Source organism: Procambarus clarkii, chromosome 54 (genome assembly GCF_040958095.1).
Source record: "Procambarus clarkii isolate CNS0578487 chromosome 54, FALCON_Pclarkii_2.0, whole genome shotgun sequence".
NCBI lineage: Eukaryota > Metazoa > Arthropoda > Malacostraca > Decapoda > Cambaridae > Procambarus > Procambarus clarkii.
This window is the reverse complement of record NC_091203.1, coordinates 20,592,279-20,613,279: the sequence shown is the minus strand read 5'-3', so window position 1 is coordinate 20,613,279 and position 21,001 is coordinate 20,592,279. Positions and strand designations below refer to the sequence as shown.

The following is a 21,001-nucleotide window of genomic DNA, read 5'->3' as shown; positions in this document are numbered from 1 at the left end:
CGGCAGCAGGAGCACAAGGCTAGAAAAAGACAGGACTGTCCCAAAGAGCATCACACTCCGGCAGCCGCCCACTAAGCCCCCCTTACAGCATCAACGAGCTTAGCGGGGAGGGGGGCCCGTCCTGAGTACACGCCCCACAAACGCTACCTTAATAACCGTCAGTTCGACGAGATCGGGTTCAGTGACGAAAGGATTGACAATGAAACGTTCCCCTCGCTCTACGTTGGGTACTACAATTCTACGAGTGCAAAAGTATGCCTCCAAGTACCCAGGCGTCGAAATTAAAATTGGTTTTACTAAATTAAGCTCTAAAGTTAAATTAAACTTGCTCAATACCTCAAGTCTAACTTTGAAAAGTTCTCACGTATGGATGATAGTAATAATCATATTTTCCACACCATTTAGACCCACTCCACGCAATCTTCTACTGTCGGGTGGAAGAGATGCACTCTTGACCCACTGAACAATTTTCTCCTGCGTCTTACTCTTCTCAGTCTTATGGAACGAGTCTTCGTTGTGCTTTCAGCTGTCTTAGTACTCCTGAGCAAGCCAGGTAAACGAGGGTACTTCATGCAACTGGTTCAAGATTCTCTGATAATTAAATAATTATTTATCAATGTCTACCGACAATGGTTGACAAGTCTAACCCCCCCCCCCTTTCACTCAAGGGGTCACTATTCACTACGAATTAACACTTCGTCACAGGCAACTTTGCCTCCGAATATCGTTGGTTACACTCTAGTTTGCAATTCTTTCACATTTTGCATCCAATAATGTCGCGTCGCCGAGAAGACACGTACCGAATCATGCTTTGAGAGCATGAGCAGCAAGGGTTTTAGACTTCACACCCACAACATTTTCAATTATAGAACCAAGATTTAATTGAAGTGCTTATTAACCTATGAGAGTTGTGCTCACCAGGACAACACTTCTTGGTTAATAAATTTGGTTAGGAGGTTGCAAGATAATTAACCCAATGCCTCAGTTTATTCAACCTGAACCTGTCAGTCAGGTTGACAATGCTTGACTTCTGGACCACCAGCTGTTGCTGAATTGAACCGTTTTGCAATAATGTTTGCAAATCTTTATCGACGACTCCTAATCTAGCCATTTAAGGGGGAAAAAAAATATGATCACCCAGAAGCCATTTTATTGAATATACTTTATATTTCGTTCTTTAAAATCTTGGCATGGATGGACGTGCTAAAGCTGTCTATAACCGTAGCGAGCTCCGGGGACGAGGACCGTGTCGGTGACTGTGCGGTAGTCCGTGAACACTGTGCTCTTAGTATTGATGTTTGTTCTCACCAGCGTTGTCGTGTACGACAGCCTGTGGGGAGTAAAGTTGTCAATTAGCCAGTACCTTTACAAGCAAGCAAGGGAATTTGAAGTTGCAGTACAATACTGAGACTTAGTATCGAACTTACACTTGGGTAGCAGTAGTAGTATAGGTAGTCTGCATGATGACGTAAGAGGTGTGGGCGATGGTCACGTAGTCTAAAGATCTTTCAGTCACAATTCTGAAGTCTGACTGCACGTACGTGACCGTTAATGTTGAAGGTCTGACAACTACCGTTGTCTGGAGGGCGACACGGTCATCCACCGGCGTCTGTACCACCTGTGTAAGACAACAATTGGCTAGTCTAAGCTCAGCCTCCAGACCATCGTTTGTCACAATACATACCAAGTACTCACCGCGCGTGTTCCAGTGGTGACAGTCTGAACGGTGAGTGAAGTGAGGGTGACAGCCACACTCTGGAAAGCCTGATCAGTTAGGGTGACGAAGCGGTCGATGGTGAAGAGCTGGGTGACAGTGGGGTTAAATACTGCGTCAACTCTACTCACTTGTGGACTGCCATACCTAGCCCCAGCGTAAGGAGCCGGACCGCTACTGCTAGAGGAAGCGAGAGGTCCACTGCTAACCTGTCCAGGCCTGTCACCACTCCCGCCAATTCCTTGACCAGAACTGCCAGCTGGACCGCTGCCGATTCCTTGGCCAAGGTTAATACCTACTCCTTGACTGCTGCCAAGTCCTATTCCAGCACCCAGAACTGGACCGCTGCCCAGGCCGCCACGTACTACTGAACCGCTGCCATGTTGATCTGATGACCCCTGAGAGCTGGCACTACCCACACCTCCTGGTCCTCTGGTCTGACTGCCATAAGGAGAGGCAGGCTGATGGGTTGGATGAAGAAAACAGTTTGAAGTGCATATTTAAGAGCCATTAGAAAACTTTAATTTGTAAAATACTTAAAATTCAAGTCCGAGGCACCTACACTAAATACATTAATAAGCATTTGAAAAGTTAGAATTAACTATTAAGGGGCACTAAGTTTTATAGTATGGCAATAAACCAGAAAACTGCGCTAGAACTTTTTTATTAGAAAGTGAAGATTAGTGGGTTTAAGAGGTTGTGCAAGATATGATGTAATAATGATTAAATGTCAGGTACCAAACAGTCAACCAGGTAATTTTTCAACTTTAATCGAGTTAAAGAAACTTTAGGGGAAACAGAACCCTACAATCCTGATGTGTTCTTTGAGAAGTGATGACATCCAAGTATCCAAGCTACCGCCATCAAGATTTATTAACTTTAAATTTAGATAAAAGTATCAGTTAAGAATCTGCAGTGAACAAAATTATTAAATAACCAAAAGGTTTATTGGCGTTTTAATCCACTCTGTAGAGCCCCTATACAGTAACCAAGATTAACGTTAAGTCCCATCAACTCATTGTAGAATCTGGTCAACTTTACTGTAAACAAGAAACTCTAGGGAAACCCATTGACGAAAAGTGTAAAATGCTATACAAACTTAGACCTTTTACATGTAAAAGCTAAAGATAATTTAAAATGGTTCCATTGTTAAAATAAGGTCTAAGGCATCCTTAAAATAGCAAGGCTAGTTTACTAAATTCCAGCGTTTGATTTATCTTTTGTAATCTTACAATTAAAAGGTCAGTCCGTACCCATAAAATGACGGCTAGTAAGGATCCCAAGACCAGAATAGTATTTAATAATTAGACAATTAAGGGTTACGACAGACTGAAGTCATGCTATATTGTAATCTTTCATACAAGTGCTACTTTCCCTTAAATATTTAAAATCTGACATTCGATCTCATTAATTTCAGCTAATGCCCAACAAGGAAGTTTAAACTTTTTTATATAGTTAGAAAAACTAGCACACACAACTAAACACTTTTAGACTCGCCAAGGTCGTCCAACAGCGCCTGCGTGACACGCTATATAGATTTTATAGTATAAATGTAAGTTATTTTCAAATTTCCTTATCTGAAAGTTCACCGATTGCTTTGAAACTTTGACTACGTTCCATTGGAATATGCAAGAGTTTTTTTTATATACCAGCCCCATTTGTGACTAATATATATATATATATATATATATATATAATATATATATTAGTGCTACCTGTTGTACGTAATTGCAACACTATACGAAGTATTACAATTCGATTTCAATGTTACGGACTGCATCGATGAAATTAATTTTCATGGAAGCAAGACTTATTGTCCGACATGGCATTTTGAAGCGAGCTGTGATTAACACGCCATATTTGGCGAGTACTTTATCTCTTCCGTATTAACCATTTCTTTTACCTTTTCTTTACCGTTCCAATTTTCCTGATAACCAAATTATTTGGGAACGCATCGGGCGAGGGAAATGGTTGGAAGAACGGGAATGGGAAGGGAGAGGGTGGAAGGGGAAGTTTGGGGAACGAGAGTAGAATGGTGGGGAAAACGAGGCTGTGGCTCGGCAACACATGGCCGGGTACAACTAGTGTTTAACAATAATTACACATTTATAGGAAAATTAAAATATTTAGGAAATAAAAAAAAAACACGTTTACTCACGTTAACAAGTTGGGCAACGACAAGCACCTGGGAGATTACCAGGGTTGTCCACAATATTAGCCAGGAACTGTTGGTCATCTGACAAATAATGTAGTTTATGTTAAACCAATAACAACGTCCCCAATGCGGCAAATTTGTTCTAGTTAACATTGGCATACAAGAAAGCTTGGCAAGTTGCACAAAGTGCTGGAAGGTGGATGTTTACCGAAAAATGAATGTAGCAAGACAAAGATAATTTTACTTAGTTTCTTTTTCGCACGCATTAGTCATAAGCAGAAGTTTATCATCTTCGTAAATAACTAGAGTACTGACGAGGGGAACTGTGGCAAATTAGCAGGATAGAACATAAACACCCATATACCAGCTTCAATGTTAAAAAAGAAATAAGGTAAATACCAAGAAACGTTATCCAACGCCACTTTCATAACACTATTAAACCTAAACAAATAACAATAAACTAATCTATTTACACACAAACCTTGAAGGACAAAGTGAGTGTTATCACCACAGGAAGTTAGGGATTGAATGTCCAGTGCAGGAAGGTGGCCCGACTCGTTGCCTTCCCCACACACTATAAACACTCGCACTAACAAGAGACTATAGAAGAAGGATAGGAAAGCTCTCTATAAAATATATAGATCTTGTATCACCCAACCCGACGCTCGCCCTGCCTAACAACTCCATCTATTGACGAGTGCGCCAACTACAGGAGAAAGTGGTACTATTTCATTCCCTTCCCATTAACATTACATCACTAACTTTCTTGAATTATTGTAAAAGTTCTTTGTTTCTTAATTATGTCGTGCTAAATTGTTAATAACTTCACTAACTACAAAGTTTTACTTTTTTTACCATGATTAAGCTCTTATATAGAAGCAAATTAAACATAAATGAGTCCACAATGTAGTGAAACCAATAACGAGTCTCGCGGGACTGACCTCAGTCCTTCTAGACGGCGCTTCGTTCTTTTTCGTTCGTAACCCAGTTTAATGTTATGCAATAACCTCCCGACCCACTGACATATATCATGTACACATGTATACATATGTATTTATAACCTACAAGGGGGTATCACCTCTGGTCAAATTGCAGGGACCCATAGCCTCGGAGAAGCAAATAAAGAGAACTCAGCGAAGGCCTCGTGGATCCTCACTGAATTCTCCTACCACCCCTATTCTTTTTGTATGTGTGGGTATATATATATATATATATATATATATATATATATATATATATATATATATATATATATATATATATATATATATATATATATATATATATTATTAAATATGACCGAAAAAGTAAGATTAATAATTCTAACACGAATTTTCTCAATCTTTCGTACATTACGCTTCACTGTTGGAGGTAAATCAAAAATCAATTCTCCAAAATTTATTTTAATGAAAGAAATATGGACCAATAGGCTTTCTACAAACACTTCTATTCAATACCCATTGTTTGTGTTCTGTCTTGTGTTGATACTTTTAATACCCTATTAATATCCCCTCTTGTTCTGTCTTGTGTTAATGCCACATCACCCCTCCCACCTCAGTCAAATGTAGATATAAAATCGGAGATACGTAAGTTCTATTCAGTTGTGTATTTGTGAACTAAAGTCTTTGAAAATGTAATAAGTTTTACGAAACGCGCCCGTGTCGCGTCAGACTAGAAATAAAAATGAATTTTGGAGAATTGATTTTTGATTTACCTCCAACAGTGAAGCGTAATGTACGAAAGATTGAGAAAATTCGTGTTAGAATTATTAATCTTACTTTTTCGGTCATATTTAATAATATATGTCTACAGGAAAGACTGCTACCAAAATATACTAATATATATATATATATATATATATATATATATATATATATATATATATATATATATATATATATATATATATATATATTTTGTGCTTTATTAGTTATATATATATATATATATATATATATATATATATATATATATATATATATATATATATATATATATATATATATATATATATATATATTTTGTGCTTTATTAGTTATATATATATATATATATATATATATATATATATATATATATATATATATATATATATATATATATATAACTAATAAAGCACAAAAAAAAAAAATATATATATATATATATATATATATATATATATATATATATATATATATATATATATATATATATATATATATATAAATTATGATTTTTTAAGATTTAATTAATCTTATGGCAGACAGGAATTTAATTCTATGGTGAATAAATATGACTAAATATGTAGGTTATATTCCATACATGAACGCTTATTAATACATATATATATATATATATATATATATATATATATATATATATATATATATATATATATATATATATATATATATATATATATATATATATAATATATATATATATTAGTATATTTTGGTAGCAGTCTTTCCTGTAGACATATATTATTAAATATGAACGAAAAAGTAAGATTAATAATTCTAACACGAATTTTCTCAATGTTTCTTATATTTCTTTTCACTGTTGATGGTAACTGAAAAATCAATTCTACAAAATTCACTTTTATTTCTAATCTGACGCGACACTTGACCGCGTTTCGTAAAACTTATTACATTTTCAAAGACTAGTTTACACACACACAACTATAACTAAACACAGTTTAAACAGCTTCGATTTTATACCTGCATTTGGGTGAGGTGATATGTTACAACAGTTTTGGATGAGGTGAAAACAGACTTTCAACACAAGACAGAACACGAAACAATGGGTATAATATTTTGTAAGTTAAAGGGAAGAATGGAAGTAACTGCAAAGTGCCTATTGGCCCATATTTCTTGATGCTTCTATATTGGTGCGGAGTCTTGAAGTGGGTAGAATATAGTTGTGTATTAATTGGCTGTTGATTGCTGGTGTCGACTTCTTAATGTGCAGTGCCTCACAGATATTAAGCCGCCTGCTATCGCTGTATCTATCGATGATTTCCGTGTTTTTTGTTAAGACTTCTCTGGTGATGGTCTGGTTGTGGGAAGAGATTACATGTTCCTTAATGGAGGCCTGTTGCTTATGCATCGTTAATCGCCTGGAAAGAGATGTTGTTGTCTTCCCAATACGCTGAATTCTTTGAGGCTTACAGTCCCCAAGTGGGCATTTGAAGGCAAAGACGACATTGGTCTCTTTTAATGCGTTCTGCTTTGTGTCTGGAGAGTTTCTCATGAGTAGGTTGGCCGTTTTAAAAAAAATAAAAAATAAAATGTTTATTTAGGTAAGGTACATACATACAATAAATTTTTACAAAGATTGGTTGACTTATAGGTAGAGCTAGTACATACAATGCCTAAAGCCATTATTATGCAAAGCGTTTCGTTTCACTTTCATTGTTTTCTTGGTTTAATAGTAAATCGTCAATTGTATCTTTTGATTTTTGTCTGTAGGGATAACGTTTTTATTAACAATATCTTTCAGGATCCTTTCCTCCGTTTTATGAGCTGTGGAAAAGAAGTTCCTCTAAAATAGTCTAATAAGGGGTGCAGGTGTTGAGTTAGTTGTCTCTTCAGAGGTTGCAAGGCGTTTCACCTTCCTTCTTATCATATCTTCAACGAAACCATTGGAGAAGCCGTTGTTGACTAGGACCTGCCTTACCCTACAGAGTTCTTCATCGACTTACTTCCATCCTGAGCTGTTGCTTAGAGCACGGTCGACATAAGCGTTAAAGACACTCTTCTTGTACCTGTCTGGGCAGTCACTGTTGGCATTCAGGCACATTCCTATGTTTGTTTCCTTAGTGTAGACTGCAGTGTGGAAAACTCCGCTCCTTTCCATGACTGTTACATCTAGAAAGGGCAGCTTCCCATCCTTCTCCATCTCGTAAGTGAAACGCAACACAGAATTCTGCTCAAATGCCTCCTTCAGCTCCTGCAGATGTCTGACATCAGGTACCTGTGTCAAAATGTCGTCAACATACCTGCAGTATATAGCCGGTTTCAAGTTCATGTCGACTAAGACTTTTTGCTCGATGGTACCCATGTAGAAGTTTGCAAACAGGACACCTAGGGGAGAACCCATGGCGACCCCATCTACTTGCTTGGAGCAAGCTTGTAGTAGTTTCCTTAGACTGTTTTCTGGTATGTCAAGAGGAGTACAGGCCGGATCACGGTACACTCTGTCGGCTATCATCCCGATTGTTTCATTCAGGGTGAAACATGAAACAATCACTTTCATTGTTTCATTCAGGATGAAACAATCGTGAATTGTGAAAGGGATCTGGGAGTTATGATTAGTAAGAATTTAAAAAACTCTAAAAAATCAAATGAGACCAGAAGGCATGGCAGGATGTGCAGAATACCCCCCTTTGAAAAGCAGAGGTGCAACAGGTACTCTGAGAGAGAACTCTATCAGCATAAGAGGCCCGAGACTGTTCAACACGTTTCCATTACACATAAGAGGCATAACTGGCTAACCCCTGACAGTTTTCAGGAGAGAGAACTCGATAAGCACCTCCAAAGGATACCTGATCAATCAGGCTGTGATTCATACGTCAGGCTGCGAGCACCTGCATCAAACAGCCTGGTTGACCAGTCCAGCAATCGACCAGGCCACGGAAACACATTAAGGTAATTTCAAGGTAAGGTACTACGTTCATAGGCTTTGCTTAGAATATTTTTAAATAAGTTATCTTGTGAATCCACATTGAAATCCCTTTTTACATCACCCAACGCTGGGTTCATGTCTCGTTGCAAGACCGCCCCCCCCCCCATAGACTTTACAGTCTATTTCACCCAAAAAAAATTTAGGCCCCCTAAAATCAGCTTTTCCAAAATTTGGCACATTAACAGAATTTTCTCCTACAAATCTATTCCATTCTATACTAAATCTGATTTCTTTGTGATTACGCTTCCCTAGTTCACTCACTATTTCAATGTTATGGGCCAATTCCTACTACTATCTCCTCTACTACACTTTGCTCCTCACCTCTCTCTAGCCTATTTATTGCCTACATCTAATTCCTCATCACAATCGACTTGAGAATGGTCCAGGACGGACCGAAACGTCGTCGTCCCTTCACCTTCTAGTGTGTGGTCTGATCAACTTCAATGTCATTAATTTGCATTTCCCTGTTACATAAAACTTGGTCTAAAATATTATTTTCACGCATTGGTTCCTTAGTGTGTTGCTTAAGAAAACAATCGTCAATTAATTCTAGAAAATCTTTTTCTTCATTATTCCCTGTTGTGTTAGGCAGTTTATTCAACTAAAATTAAAGTCACCCATGACACGAATACTGTTTGACTTAGATGCTCTAGATATTTCATCTCATAGAGGCTTTGCTTCCATTCTGTATAAGTTTAGTGACCGGTATATAACTCCAATTATAAGATGTTTAGGGTTTTCTTTTAATTCTAGACAAAAAGTGTCTGTGTGTGGCTGTGTTCTGATTCCATCTTTGAGACTATATTTCAAATTTTCCTTAACATATATGGCTACTCACTCGTCTAAAATATCTATCTATGTGAAATAATTTAAATCCGTTTATATGTCCGTAAACACAATCACAGGTTTGTGTTCAAGGGATCTTCCGGCGTTAAGTGGTATACTTATTAATCGTGTGCATCTGTAGACCTATTAGTTCATTATTTGGACTTATGCTTTCAAGATCACAACCCTCTGCACGTTTGCTCATGCAAACATTTACAAAGCTCAATTGTGCAGATGTACACATGCGAGTTGCGGCGAAGGCGTCCGACTTATCGCTTGATCACTATCAATGTCAGTGACTTACTGACACTGACAGTGATCAAGCAAAACACCTTGCAAAAGGCAATGTTTTGGAACGCCTATTTGCTTCCGAGCACCACGACGCCCTCCAACCTGCCAATCTTCATCCCGCACCTCCATTGAAGTCATCACGAAGGATGTAACATTTTTTTCGTGAACGAAAAGTAACTGAATCGTTGGCCAGTCCCTGCCGACACCTTGGAAAGCACCAACGAACGGAACTTTGCCTCTTGTGTTCAAAGCTGAGTTCAGCAAGAACGATCAAACTCGGATTCTGAATAAACGGACATCATGCAAGCATGTACAAAATATGCCTCAACTCTCAAGTAAGAAGAGAACCGGACCCTAGCACTGCTTGTGGTCAAAGATAAAATCAGGTAGAACAACGGATATTAATGTCTTACAAAAGGTGCGACATTCTCTAACGTTACGGAAACAACTACATGCAGACCGGATCACATCACATTACACGGGAGCATACTTGTTAATTTCAGGCGCTGTCTAATTTAATAATATGTCAAAGTATTGGAGAATATGTACCTCTTTTATATTCAGGGAAACCTGTTTGGTTTTTAATTGCATATTTGAGCATACAGACATTCATACAAGCCCCCAGAAAACTGCCTTAGCTCTCAAGAAAGAAGAAAGCTTTGAAACTAGCGGTCCCAAGGGAGATACACCTCTTACGCCACAGTCACACGAAGAGACTCTAAAACACTCATCACACCTAGTACTGAGGAGAAACCCCATCCCTCGCCATGGCTACGCATTTATGACAACATAGGCGGAACAGCTCTTACAAGCGCTCTCTTTCACATCGCCTGGTGGATACGCTAAGTTGGCTACCACTCAGCAAACAATCCTTGGTTCGCCGACCACATCTGTGTGAGGAGCGTTGAAGGCAAACGACATTCTGCTCCACACCATCAATATCGGTGCGAACTCATCCATACAATCAACAAAGCTTTGGAACAACTATTTTGCTCTAGAGCCCGTCGACGCCCTGCAACCAGCTGACCTTGCCCTCATCCCCCCAACGACGGTATCCGGGAGGATGCAACATTTTCGTCAGGCACACCATCATCTTCATCATTGCCCAGCTTTCTCCGACATCTTGGTAGGCACCAATGGCCGGAACCCGACCCTGCTTGTGGTCAAAGCTGAATTCAGCAAGAACGACGAAATCCAATATACAACAGCAAGGGCAACATTCTCTTCCACAACGGAATCAACCACATGCATACCAGATTGCGACAAATTGGTCCCCTTTCAAGGGCTATATTCAATTACTAACATTTCCAAGTATATGAAAATTCTGTACCTTTTCCATTTTCAGGGAAAACTGTTTTGTTTTTAATGGTAGAGTTTGAATATATGGACATTCATGGAAGCCCGCAGAAAAATGCTTCAACTCTCAAGTAAGGAAAATGCTTACAATCCAGTTATACTTCTCTCTCCATGCGAACATAAGCGAACATAAGCCCAGTCACATAAGGGGACTCCACATTCGCGTCACACCTGGTATTGAGGATACTCCACATCCCTCATCATGGCTACGCATTAAGAACAACAAAGGGGACCTTCTCCACGACTCTCCCAAAGACGCTACGATCCGTGGAGAATCGTCAACTGAGTCACGGAGACTACAAACTTCAAGCGCTCTCTCCTTCAGACTTGAAGACACCCTAATGTTGGCCGCCACTCGAGAAACATCCACGATACGTTACAAATCCTTTGTCAGTTACCGCCTGACCTACAAAGTCTGGGCGAGGAGTAGGTCGCTAAAAGAGCAACGCATAAAATATCCCCCTCAGGTAGAGGTCATTCAAGTCACTATTCTCATTTTGGAGCCGTGTTCTGACTGCATTGCAGAATAGGGGATTGCACGACAGTTGTTCTGCTGGTGGGGGGAACCTCTGCCGGAACCCCCCATCGTGTAACCCACCTTACTATAATGTCTCATCTGGTTGTCGCTTTCTTCAAATCTCAACTCCCTTAGCTGGGCCTGCGCCTCTGCGTTATTCTTATAGACACCTCCTTTTGGACAGTAATTGGCAACTCTTATTTTACACTACAAGCCTAGACTCATTTATCGTTTCCACTGTTATACAACGTTTGTTTCAACTTAGGATTATTGTAAAATCATATTGTAAAATCATGTAAACATTAGCGTATTGAATTCTCACACGTTTTATATCACTTACAATTGTTATTGCTAGCAAGGTTTTATTTTACACTACAAGCGTATGTTGTAATCCACAAGTTTGTTGGAATTATTAGCCAGAGGATCATTACTACAACACCTAACGAATGAGGATTGGAAGTACATGTTAAGTATACAGACAACGGTCACACATCCAGAAAAGGTCAAGGGATTAAGACAGCAGCTGCTTGGCCAAACTCATAATTCCTGGGAAGAGGACTCAGGCTTCTAGGAACAAGGTTACCGCTTCTAGGAACAAGGTTAATCGGATTATACCTTCCTTGAGAGGCGGGGTGAGATGTTTGAGGCTATGGCTGGCTGAAGACAGTCTGGTAGTGGGAGTGGAACTGGCAAGTCCTCCGGGTCTTCGTCTGTGGCAGCAACGAAGTGTAGCAGACAGCTATGCGGGAGCCTGATGTGATCTTAGTGACCAAGTTAAGCCTGCAGTATGTGAGTATTGAATGTAAGACTAACGGGGTATGGAGCGTTGTAGTAATCATTCAGTATTAGGGACTTAGGCGGAAGTTACGAGTGCAGGTGGTGACCGCGTTGGTCAAGTGGGTTATGGATATTAGGTGTTTATTTAACTAAATAGAGTATGTTAATATGTTATTATTTGTCAGAGTCTATTCCTTGTAATTAAATGAGAAAACCCGACGGCCTTTAAATACCTTCCATATGTTCCCGCATTGTGTTCCTGTACAAACCTAGGGTACACCTCAAGGGTCTGGTGTGTGTAGAAGTACACGGTAGTAGAAACGGTTGCTGAGGCAAGGTGTTATGTGTGGTGTAACCGCTGTGTTCGGAATGAACCGGGGTTCAGTGTCACGACACTTATACTTATTTATTATATTCACTGTTATTCAACGTTTGTTTCAACTTAAGATTCATTTTTATTACTAATTTCATATTGTTAAATTATGTAAATATTAGAGCCATGTGTGTCACACGATTTTGTATCATACAATTATTATTGTTAGCAAGGAAAACTAAAATAAAATGTAATAAAATATACAAACCCATTTTAGGCTTTTGCTCAAACCTCCAAAAATATTAATTTAAGCCCACAGTGTTATTTCTCAATATGTAAGTGTAGACCTTGGCTGGTAAATATATACCTTTTAGGCCTACGGTGTTAGAATTACTCATAATCAAATAACTACCCAAATATTATAAGACAAAAGAAAATATTGTAAGCACAACTAATATTTTGGCTAATAATCAGTAGCACAATAGAAAGCCTGCAAATAAATTAATATTTTAATATAATTATAAAATAGAAACAAAGAGAGTTAGTGAAAATGATTAAAATAAATACTGAAGCTCAGTGAGTCTTATCATCATTTTGCTCCACAGGGAGCGTAGCTGACGGTTTAGTCAATAGATGGCGCTGTTATAGTGGTCTTGGCAGCTTTTGTGGGGAACTTTCTACCTTTCCCATAAAGTGTTTGGTGTTGAGTCAACGAGGTGCCCGGCCCGCCGTTAACCCTCAGTCATTCCACTGTTGTCTGTGTGGTACCTTCTCTCACACTTTAAGTGTTGTTAAAGGTTGGTTTTAAGTGAAATGTAAGATTGAGTTTATTAATGATATAGTTTTTATTGTAATTGGTAGTTTAATACGTATTAATTTTATTGTTATGGGTTAAAAGTAGTATATTATTAATAATTTGTATGCTTAGGACATTATCCAGGATATCTTATTAGTGATGTTGAAAGAATACGGTAGAAGCATCTAATAGGTGGAGATTCGTCAGATCCTTAAATTTAGTGATATTATATTCGTTTAATGGAATAATTTAGGCTTAACCACTACTAGGCTTATAAGTATAAAATGAAGTATTTTAAGCGTGGTATACCTGACTATACCCCAGACTTGGTGTGAAACATAAAGTGAAATCTATTTATAAAGTAGTAATGCTTTAAGAAAAATACTTTAATTAAATTACTGAAGGTAATTCCATATGTAACTAAAATATATCGCCTTTGTTATGAAGACCTGAAATATCTTTAGTCAGTTCATGATGGCCAGTTTAATCAAATGATTGTGCTTCAAATATCCATTATATTAAGTTAAACTCCTTAATAGAATGAAAATTCTATAGTATTAAGCTTCACAAATTATAGCCTCGGCAGTTAATAATTGAATTGAAGCTTTTTATTTTTAATATACCAAAGTATGCTTTAACTACTAGCAGTACGTGGCCATGCATTGCTGTGACTCTGCAACCTTCCCTGTCCCTTTGTCCTACCCACCATTCCCTCATCCCCACCATTCACCACTCTTGTCCGATGCCTTTCCAAATGGTCTGATGTTCCCATCACTAATATACAAGTTGAATGAAATATGAAGAAAATAAAAATAAACTATACTCGCGAAATAAACGGTATGGTGAACACTGAATTCCAACAGATATCACACAAAATAAATGAAAGATGTATCAAAGCAATGGGAAACGGAGGGAACTAACATATTTAATATAGAAAGTGTTGTTCTTGCATGCAACAGGTGCTGTTTGTGAAGAAAAGCATAGTTTTACCGGTCACGGGTGTGGCATCTATACTTTTACTTACAAAATGAACGGTATGGTAAACACGCCTAGATTCCAACACAATGTCGCACAAAAGATAAATAAAATATCAGTGTAATTAATACTTTAAATTTAATAATTTTATAAATAAGTTAGTAAACCTAAAAATTTGATCAATGCAATCGGACACATTGAAATGCAATTCGTGACATATTTTGTGTAGCATGAATGCTGCTATTGTGTAACTGATAGTGACATTCTTCAAAAACGCATGTTTTTACCAGTTACAGGGGTGGCATCTATATAGTAGGTATATAGATGCGCCTATTCTAATGCAACATTGTCAAAATTTCAAAGCAATCGGTAAAGAACTTTCAGAGATTAGCGAATTTAAACAAACTTTTCCATTTTTATTTGTATAGATTTAGCATTGGCAGGTATTATTCAAAGGTTAACAATCTTTATAAAAATGTTCGTTTCTTCAAAATCTCTAATCGCCGAAAGTACTGCACAGATTGCTTTGAAAATTTTCAAAAAACGTTTAGTTCGCATCAGAGCAGGTTTCAGTATACATACTATAGATGTCACGTTTGTGACTGTAAAAAAAAATTTTTTTTTCATGTGGGGGAAATCTTCAAAACCTCTTCACCAATTGCTTTCAAATTTTGACCCATCCCATTCAAATGGGTGTCTTTTTTATATATATCCTACCTGTACCCGCCACTCGTTGCTGTGGCTCAGTCTGGTTAAATAGAAAAGTGTACGTTCCTAACATGTTTAATTTCATAATGCTTGTGGGTATACTATATTTTTACTTGTTCCATTATCTGTAGATAGATTGTCTGGTTTACAGACTCTAGAACACGCAACATATAATTGTCCTTTATGAGAAGCCTTCCGTGTCTAGATATAAACTGCACAATTCTGAAGATTGGCCCTGAACTTTGTTGATGGTGATTACAAACGACAGTCGAATTAAGTTTCAATCTTAAATTGAAATGACATATCTGTTGGAATGGTAGGAATGCGAGGAATGAGGACCTCTTCACCTTTGAAAGGTACTGTAAAGATTGTTGCTTCTACGACGTTGCCGATTATTTTTTTTTACTGCAAGGCGCGTGCAGTTGTAAAGCTTTAGTTGATTGATATTTCACATGAAAATTGGCACGCAGATTTTAAATTGCCGTACGCGTGATGGTATCCCTGATAGATGGTTATCCAACAATTTTTGAATTCGCTAACTGCTTCCTCAACAGTGTCGACGGACTTGTATCGAGGAATTACTTGTAATGTTTGCCTGAAATCTCCTGCAAGAAATATTAGTTCCCAAATTGGTCTGTTTCAATGCAAATCTTGTAATGATCGATAGTCTCTAACGATTTTTTGTGGGCCATTATGCATTCATCCCAAACGGTTTACATTTCTGCAATAGTTTACCCATGCCGGATGCTTTGGAAATGTTGCCCGTGGGCATTTCACTGAATTGCATGTTCAATAGCAATTTCGAAGTAGCAGTTCTTCCGCTTGGTAACAATGTCGTAGCTATTCCGGATGATGCAAGAGCTAGGGTATGACATTTTGGGATCTAAATCCTGCTGGAATAAATCTAATTAGGAAGGATTTAGTTCCTCCTGGCGCACCTAAGATGTCTCAAAACTCTTTATTGACAGTTTTAATTATTTGATTGTAAAAGCTTTTTCGCTCGAGCGTTAGCTTAAGAATATTTGATTGCACACATAACGGGTCACTGATGTTGTGATCTTGTTCACGACGCAATTCTACATTCGAACGAAACGGTAGTAGATAGTCGGTAATGGCACTTCCAATTGATTTAGAACTTTGTTCGTGATTTCTAAGCACAAATCTTCAATCATTATCAATGCTTCGTTTTCGATTTTTACTGTGAAATCAATGTTCATATTTGATTTTTCCTTCATATTCGATGAATATTTTCAGCCATGTGCTATTTCTCCCATAACTGTTGGAGATGGAAAGCCGGTGGTCAATGATTGCAAACAACGCACGAATTAAATTTGGATGTGACGTGTTGGACGCGTCATTAATGCATACATCCCAGTGTTGGTCGTTCTTCAATAAATTCGGAGCATGACATGCACTACGGAAATTGGCACGTGTTTCGCTGTTGACAAATCTCAATGGCTGGAAAGAAGTTGGTCCGGGCACATTTACCAACAGCATGTCAAGAAGCATTCATCTTGATTAGGATGCACAGTGTAGTCTGTCTATCTTAGTTTATTTGAATATGCCAGGTTGTCCGTCGACAACCTGGTCGACGGTCTCCTGGTTTCTGTCGTTCAAATGATTTTCTACTGACATCCCATGTGTAATACGTATGCGCTTCAGAGCAGTGTTTTTGCAAATTCATCATTTTGACATAACGTTAAGAGAGCAGTTTACGTCGTAGCCGGTGGATTCATGGCTGTTGTACATTTGCAACTGTAAAATAAGTGTTGTCCATTTTCTTGTTTTCAAAACAAACATAATACTTGGGAACTATTTAAACTCAAACGCAGATAAATAGACACGGCTCAATTTCGCCACCAATTGCACTAAAAAATAAGAAGTTAAAAAAAGAAATGAAAAACAATGAAAAAAGAAACAAATAAGCTACTCGCAAAATGAACGGTATGGTAAACTCGGATCAATCCCAACGTCACGCAAAGTAATTAAATAAAAATGAAAATAAATCTACGAAAATTCAATTTATCAATGCAATTGGAAACATTGAAATGGAATCGAAACATATTTTGTATATATTGTTGCTCTTACATCCTACAGATAGTGCAGTTTTTCCAACTTTTTTTTTTTTTTTGTCATGGGCGAGACGTGTATATAGTAGGTGTATATAAAAACACAAGCCTATTTGAATGCAATGTTGTCAAAATTTCAAAGCAATCGGTAAAGAGATTTCAAAGATTTCCCTCGCATTGGAAAACAGATTTTCAAAACAAAAGCGTGTTTTTTCCCCGTCACAGACATGACATCTATACAGTATGTATATTAAAACCTGGTCGGATGCAAAAGATATTTTGTATGAAAATTTAAAGGCAATCGGTGAACTTTCGGAGAGTAGAGATTTTGAACAAACGAACATTTATATTTTTATTTAGATACCGCCCCTATGACAGGTAAAGGCATATTTCATGGTTTTTTAAAAACTGTGCCATCTGTTGCACATAATGGCAACATGCACGCTATAATAGATGTCGAGAATTGCCTTTCAATGTTTTGGATTGCATTGATAAATTCTATTCATAGATTTCAATTTATTTTAATTATTAGTTATTGTGACATTGTGTGGGAATAGAGCTGTTTACCCTACAGTTCAATTCCTAAGTATAGATGCCACATGTGACAGGTAAAACTTTTTCTTGGAAAAAAAAGTGCCATCTGTTGAATGTAAGAGCAACACAAATGCTTCACTAAATGTTAAAATTCAATTTCAGTGTTTAAGATTGCACTGATAATTTGAATTTTCCTAGATTTTGATGTATTTTGATTTAATTATTTTGTATGAATTGCATTGGAATTGGTCTGTTTACTAGACCGCTCATTTCATGCGAATACTTTTTTTCCATCTTCATTAAATTTGTTACTACTTCTCTCAGTGATGAACATCAGACCACTTGATGTTCCCAATTTTCTTATGTGAACTTGAGACCATTTGGAAAGGCATCGGACGAGTGGGGGATGATGACAGAAGTGAGATGGTGCGAAGGATGAGGGGACAGGAGTTTGGGATTGTGGGGATGGGGGAATGGAGAAGGGTGGGGAGGACAGAGGGACACGGGAGTGGGGCATGGTGGGAAGGAAGAGGGGATGGAGTGGGGAATGGTTGGGTGGCCAAGGGGAGGGGGGAATTTGACAGGTAAGGTTGCTGAGCCACACCAACGTGTGGCCGGGTACTGCTAGTTAAACATAACTAATTCAATAGTTATTACCAAGGCCTCTAACGATATCTAAATGGGACGTTAATTTGTACCTACACTTCAGGTTAAACTATTAATAGAACTGAATACTTATCTTTGCCTAATTCAAATTATGAATTTTAATAAACTAGTCTTTAAACATGGTTTCATGCTTTTATATATCTAATGTGGAAAGTGTGCCTGGGAGTTCATAAATTGCTTAACATTTAAGTCTCTTAATTGTCTAATGTTGAAGCACCTAGATAGCTTGCCTTATGGACGCCTCGGTGTTCCATAATCTTTCCCTAACTACCTTCCCAACCATCTTTATTGTCCGGCTTCATAAATCTTGATTTAACTAAAATTGCTTTACTAGTGACAAATTCCAAACATGCCTCTCGTTGTCAGTTATTGATGAACTTCTCGGTGTTATAACGTCAGTCATGTTAAAAATTCGAAAGTAAATCTGATGATTTTTGATCATGGTGGTTAATGACACTATTGTAACTTTTGATTAAAAACTGCATTTTTTTTCTGTACAGATGGCGGTATTTGCTCTACTCTTCCTCGGTTGTATCGCCCAGGTAATTACTATATTATACCGTATTCTCAAATAATAAAAAAATTGTAGGAGACTAATAATTGCTCCCCAACAGATCCAGGGTCAGGCGTACCAACCTTACGGCACCCACGCGCCCCTGCCAGTCGTCACCCCCACAACCTCCACCATCACCACTGAGGTTGGTAACAATGACATTACCCTTCTTAACCAACCTGTCATACATTAACACTTCGTAATGGTGTGTAATATTGCAGACTACCCTGACCCACACTCTGCGGGAGACTACAACCTCTGACGTCTGGGTTACTGAGCAGACAGCGATCACCCTGACAGTCACCCAGACCACCACCCAATGGGAGTTTGTTCCCCAGCAGCCACAGACGGTGACCTCTGTGATAAGGGTCACCTCCACACCGGTAGTGTTGGTGACGGCTACGGTGGGGGTCTACCCAGTGAGCACAATGGTCTCCGTTTACAGTCAATTCGTCACCACAACAGATACTGTTAAATACTGGCAGACCATCACCCACGTGGCTGTCACTCACGAGGTAACTATGTAGTCTTGAACTTGGGCAAGTGTTCTCTAAATTTATTACACAAACGTCAATAATGTTTGTAATTACAGATCCAGACGGTCCCTGTGGTATCTACACAAGAACTTGTGCAGGATATAGTAACTACCATTACGCAAATAGTAACTACTACGGTTACTTCCACCACCGCCAGATACTATGCTTAAAGATGGATTATAGATAATTGGCACAAAGTATTGTAATAAACATTTTAAAACGGTAAAGTGTTTTGTCTAATAATAGAAAGTGTTTGGATTTGAATTCAAAGTGAAATAGAATCTTTGATTAGTTGTAGACTCCCTCGTAACTATGGAATACCTCTGGTTGCTATTCGTCAAATTACTAGAAGCAATGGCGTCTTTAAGTTTCCTCTTGAACCTCTTCCCTCACCATAACTTTCTGGCACATTCCCCCTCCCCATCCGGCCCGTTGGCGTCTTGAGGGGGCTTGGTGGACGGCTGCCGGAGTGTGATGCTCCGTTGGGCAGTCCTCTGTCCTTTTCTGGCCTTGCACTCCTGCTGCTGTCTTCTCCAATTGTGCCGGATCGCTTTTCCTTTTCATTGTTTCGTTTTTCTCCCCCCTCTTCTCCTATCTGCTTGTTTCCTGCCGACCTTCTGCTTGTTTTGGATTATTTCTTTGGACTTCTTCTATTTTGACTCCCGGGTGCTTGAGGAGGCATACTCTTGCACCCGTAGAACTGTAGTACCCAACGTCTTGAGCGAGGGGAACCTTTTATTGTCAATCCCCCTTTCGTTGCTGAACCCGATCTCGACGGACTGACGGTTCTTAAGGTGGCGTTTGTGGGGCGTATGCTCACGACTCGCCCCTAGGGGGCCCCGGCATGATCGGCGATAGCTTCCTGTTGGGTGTCCTGCCTCTGATTGTGGCTCCATGGTGGGTATGGGGGCACATTTGTGGGTGAATTTATCACTTTTCGTCTCTGTCGTTGAATGTTTACGTTGTACCCTCTCAGGCTCCTGGGGTGGGCGACCAAGCCCCCGAGTCGGCCTGCATTGGAAGACCAGGCTCTGTAGCTCCCGCTGCGTTGGGCCCCGACCTTGCTCCTCCTTTGACCGTCCTGACTCCTTCCCCCAGCTCCCCTCCCTCCTCTGTGGTTGGGTCGAGCCTCCAGCCCCCGGTGGTGACCACTTCGTCCCCTGGTGTGGCTAAGTCTTTCGTTGTGACTACTGCGCCTTTTGACCTCTCTCTAGGGGTTCTCAACGCCGTTCGCGCCCCAACCGCACTCGCTCGATTCCTTCCCGTGCTGATGCGTATCGGGCCTTGTTTGGTCCTGCTTCATGGGCCAAATACTTTGATCTCCTCCCTCTTGATTCTGCACCTCCTGACGATTTCTCACTCCATCGGCATTTTGTAGTTTCCGTGGATGCGTCTGTTACTTTCAACCCCACTCGTCTCGGTACAAGTGTCGTTGCTGCTCCTTCTCAGGATGCGGCTTGGCTGCCTTATCTTGCCTTGGCGAGATCCCTGATCAGGTCTCGAAGAACGTTCGGATGAATGCCAGTGTTGGCACTATTCTCCTCCCAC

General features: G+C 39.1%; 3 protein-coding genes across 4 annotated transcripts in view; 1 reads left to right on the top strand and 2 right to left on the bottom strand.

The window, feature by feature from the left end:
* LOC123771351 (uncharacterized) overlaps positions 1-21,001 on the bottom strand; it is an 86,099-nt gene that overhangs the window by 49,569 nt on the left and 15,529 nt on the right. The gene's annotated exons all lie outside the window — the stretch shown is intronic.
* On the bottom strand, positions 1,136-12,284 carry LOC123750008 (uncharacterized). The gene is made up of 5 exons (XM_069305178.1): positions 12,142-12,284; positions 3,873-3,950; positions 1,696-2,175; positions 1,428-1,618; positions 1,136-1,330 (listed from the first exon to the last, which is right to left on the bottom strand). Exons 2-5 carry the CDS (start codon positions 3,948-3,950, stop codon positions 1,204-1,206), a joined length of 876 nt encoding a protein of 291 aa, XP_069161279.1. The 5' UTR covers positions 12,142-12,284; the 3' UTR covers positions 1,136-1,203.
* On the top strand, positions 13,297-19,680 carry LOC138352641 (uncharacterized). 2 transcript variants are annotated; one of them, XM_069305173.1, is made up of 5 exons: positions 13,297-13,413; positions 18,865-18,906; positions 18,979-19,062; positions 19,139-19,432; positions 19,510-19,680. In XM_069305173.1, exons 2-5 carry the CDS (start codon positions 18,865-18,867, stop codon positions 19,621-19,623), a joined length of 534 nt encoding a protein of 177 aa, XP_069161274.1. In that variant the 5' UTR covers positions 13,297-13,413; the 3' UTR covers positions 19,624-19,680. The 2 variants fall into 2 exon arrangements, with proteins under 2 accessions (XP_069161274.1, XP_069161275.1); XM_069305174.1 differs by having other exon boundaries at positions 13,323-13,431.

What these genes read in the sequence shown, in the direction of transcription:
- LOC123750008 (XM_069305178.1), bottom strand. Translation starts at nt 3,950, where the DNA reads ATGACCAACAGTTCCTGGCTAATATTGTGGACAACCCTGGTAATCTCC. An exon ending in TCGTTGCCCAACTTGTTAAC is followed by an intron (nt 2,176 to 3,872) that starts GTGAGTAAACGT and finishes CCAACCCATCAG; the next exon opens with CCTGCCTCTCCTTATGGCAG. An exon ending in ACTACTACTGCTACCCAAGT is followed by an intron (nt 1,331 to 1,427) that starts GTAAGTTCGATA and finishes TACTCCCCACAG; the next exon opens with GCTGTCGTACACGACAACGC.
- LOC138352641 (XM_069305173.1), top strand. Translation starts at nt 18,865, where the DNA reads ATGGCGGTATTTGCTCTACTCTTCCTCGGTTGTATCGCCCAG. An exon ending in TCCTCGGTTGTATCGCCCAG is followed by an intron (nt 18,907 to 18,978) that starts GTAATTACTATA and finishes GCTCCCCAACAG; the next exon opens with ATCCAGGGTCAGGCGTACCA. An exon ending in CCTCCACCATCACCACTGAG is followed by an intron (nt 19,063 to 19,138) that starts GTTGGTAACAAT and finishes GTAATATTGCAG; the next exon opens with ACTACCCTGACCCACACTCT.